Source organism: Rhea americana, unplaced genomic scaffold (genome assembly GCF_003343005.1).
Source record: "Rhea americana isolate MKP2758 unplaced genomic scaffold, rheAme1 scaffold_52, whole genome shotgun sequence".
In the NCBI taxonomy this organism is placed as follows: domain Eukaryota; kingdom Metazoa; phylum Chordata; class Aves; order Rheiformes; family Rheidae; genus Rhea; species Rhea americana.
Window position 1 is genome coordinate 5,391,044 of NW_028186668.1, and position 2,810 is coordinate 5,393,853.

The 2,810-nt window shown below is 50.5% G+C and overlaps 1 protein-coding gene across 1 annotated transcript in view; it reads right to left on the reverse strand.

Annotated features, from left to right (window-relative positions):
* Positions 1-756: 756 nt before the first annotated feature.
* Positions 757-2,810, reverse strand: part of LOC146588378 (uncharacterized) — an 8,376-nt gene continuing 6,322 nt past the window's right edge. Inside the window, exons 3-7 of the mRNA XM_085318144.1 lie at positions 2,414-2,485; positions 2,067-2,138; positions 1,802-1,876; positions 1,309-1,456; positions 757-1,114 (exon numbers count right to left, since the gene is read on the reverse strand). Of these exons, the coding sequence (XP_085174270.1) occupies positions 757-1,114; positions 1,309-1,456; positions 1,802-1,876; positions 2,067-2,138; positions 2,414-2,485 (725 nt within the window). The remainder of the gene's footprint in view (positions 1,115-1,308; positions 1,457-1,801; positions 1,877-2,066; positions 2,139-2,413; positions 2,486-2,810) is intronic.

Below are 2,810 nucleotides of genomic sequence, written 5' to 3' on the forward strand. Positions count from 1 at the left end.
GGARGGTCTTTATTCCCTTCCCTCTCCTGCAAGCTGGCAACAGGGGTGACAAGTGTTTTCAGAGGCAGCARCTCTTTGACTACATTCCTCTGGAAMRGCTGGAGTCCACTTCGGCTCACTKCAAAAGTATGTAGGATCCTGTGCTTTCCTCACATACAGCTGCATTCCCTTTTCTGCTTTACCTCTCGTAGTCACGGCTTGAGTGTTTAGGAGCAGAGCAACACCATTTCTGTGGGTCTTTGGGTTACCTCTTGTGCCATTGGTAGGGCCATACTGTTCTTCCCATCACAGTCCTTTTTGCCCTCTTTCCCAGCCAGCACCATCTGACTCTTCCCTACTAGAAGACCTTCAGCTTCTGCACACAGAAGACCACTGCGCTATCCCCCAGCAGCCTCTGGTCTCACGTTAGCAGTCCCCTAACTCATTGCTCACAGCTGCACGGCCACCCTTTGCAGCCCCTCCTTCCCCTCTCCCTCCCCACATCTGGCAGGATTCAGCACAGCGCTCCCAGGGAGCTCACTTGTGCTCCAAGGCTCATCTGCCCTCACCCATTTGCTTGACTGACACCTTAGTGACAGCCCAGGCTGGGAAACTACGTTGATGAGGGSGACTGAGTGCAGACCTTGATGGAGGGCAACTCGCTGACAGCTCCTCGCACTCCGCCAACCCTGTCCTAAGCACTGTGCATTGCACCCAGACACAAAGCTCCAAAGCAGCCAAGGACTCGCACCAGTTTAGCCCAACAGTTTTATTATTCTATTCGGAATATGCCTCTGAAGTACATTGTCCCTGTTGGTAGTGAAAACATGCACACTTGGAACGATCGGCTTTGGGTAAATCCAGTAAAATGCAGGTATCTGAGGAAGAGTGATAACCGCCATCTGCGTTACTCTGGCATCCAGGCTGAAGTGAACGTTTTGTATTCACACCATTAAATAAAGGGGCAAGCTCTGTTGCAAAGTTCACCGGAAGCGGACTGGAGCTGTTGTTGAGATTTACATTCTTTATGGCAAGCTCATCCTTTTCTCTTTTGCTTCCGAATTTTGCTCTGCCTTCCTCTATACTGGACTCTTGTCCTTTGGAGGCAGCGGCAGGATTAGCTGGTACCGCGTCTCTGCAACAGTGAGAATGGCTTTCAAGAAAGAGAACTCACTGCGAGGAAGGACGAGTCCACCCCAGCCAGATGACACCAGACCTCTCAGCAGAGGACCCTCCACAGCTCACCCAGCACTCCACAATACTACCACTACACACGCTTCGTTGCTAAAATATAGCAAATAGAAAGAATGTGGGAAAAGAACAACTCACTGTTTTCTCTTCCTCAGCAGGGAAGTAGCTACACAAGTGAGCACTAGTCCAAACAATACGGAACCTGAGACTGCAGCAGTGAAGACTACACGGTGCTTCTGTAAGGCTTTTTGAACTGCAGCCTTTGCATCTTTGTCATGTGCAAAACCTGGAGCAAAGGAGACAATCCCATACATTGATATGGGCTCTGCAGTGCTGATAATCTCCCCGTGTGTTTGGGATTCCCAGGCAATTTTRCCTTCTGTGCTGTTATTATCGCTGATTCTGGTGTCTTGGCACTGGCGGACAGTAACAGTCATTTACACTTCTCACGGGCAAGAGCGCACTGGCCAGTGAAAGCCTGTGCTACCATCCCTACCCCTAMCGGTGCCTCTGGGCTTCAGGGAGGGCGTGTGTGCTGGGGGACCTTCAATTCACCAAGAGGGCCTTTATATAGAAAAAGGGGGGAAAAAAAAGAAAAGAAATGCAAAGCAAAGGAAGACAGACTACTTACGGCTGAGATCTCCCTGAGGCTCAAGGAAAGGCTCCAGCCCCTGAGAAGCTGGAGACGCACTGCCTACAGGGACATCTGTAATTACACACGAAGGAGAAAAGGTTAAAATACCTGTGGCAATACTCGTGTTTGTAAAGGAACTCTAGTGCACTGAACGAGATGTCTTCATGCCCTGGGTGTGGATTCACATAGCAGCAGAGGGGCCTGCCTGACCTTTGCCTAGGGACGTGGCAGTTCTCACAGTAAATCAAGAGTCACAGCTCACCTGTCGGTTTCCCCAGGAACTCTAAACCAGCATCCAATCGAGAAGCTCCATAGCCATCATGTACAACCACATCTGTAACCAAAGACAGAAGAGTTCCCGTTACATAGTTCCATGGGCTTCTCTGGATTTGAAAGGTGGTGATGGAGCATGGGATGAAAAATTACRCTAAGGTACTTGTCTTGCCCTTCCACTCCGGAGTATTTTGCAAATGCTACCGGGGAAAAGGACACCCTGGAGTTCATGCAGGCTGGGCATTCGCCAGGGACTTACACAGTTGAACATCACATGAATATGATATGGAAAAGTAAAGGCTAATTCCAGGAAGTGAATACATCTTGACTGCTTACCCCTGGCATCCCCCTGATGCTCCGAAATGAGATCCAGATGAGACGCTGGAAGGCCACTGCCTGCAGGAACATCTGTAACCAAACATAGAGGAGAGGATTTTTCACTGCAGGTTGCAACACACTGCTGCAGTGTGAATTGCAGTGAATGGAACTGAAATGCTGCTGCCTGCGCTCCCAGCCCAACAGCCAGGGTCAGCTCCTCTGGGGCAGCGTGTGGCCAAGGAGACATCTGAACCTGCCTCTCTCCCTACGCCTTTTCTCCAACACCGGTACCACCTCCCCTTCCTCCGCCCGCTGGTCTTCCAAACACCACTCGTATGCTCCAAGTCTTCAGCACTCCTCTCTCACTTAGGCATCCCTGCAAGACTGCTCCATACCTCGGTGCTTTGGAAAAAAG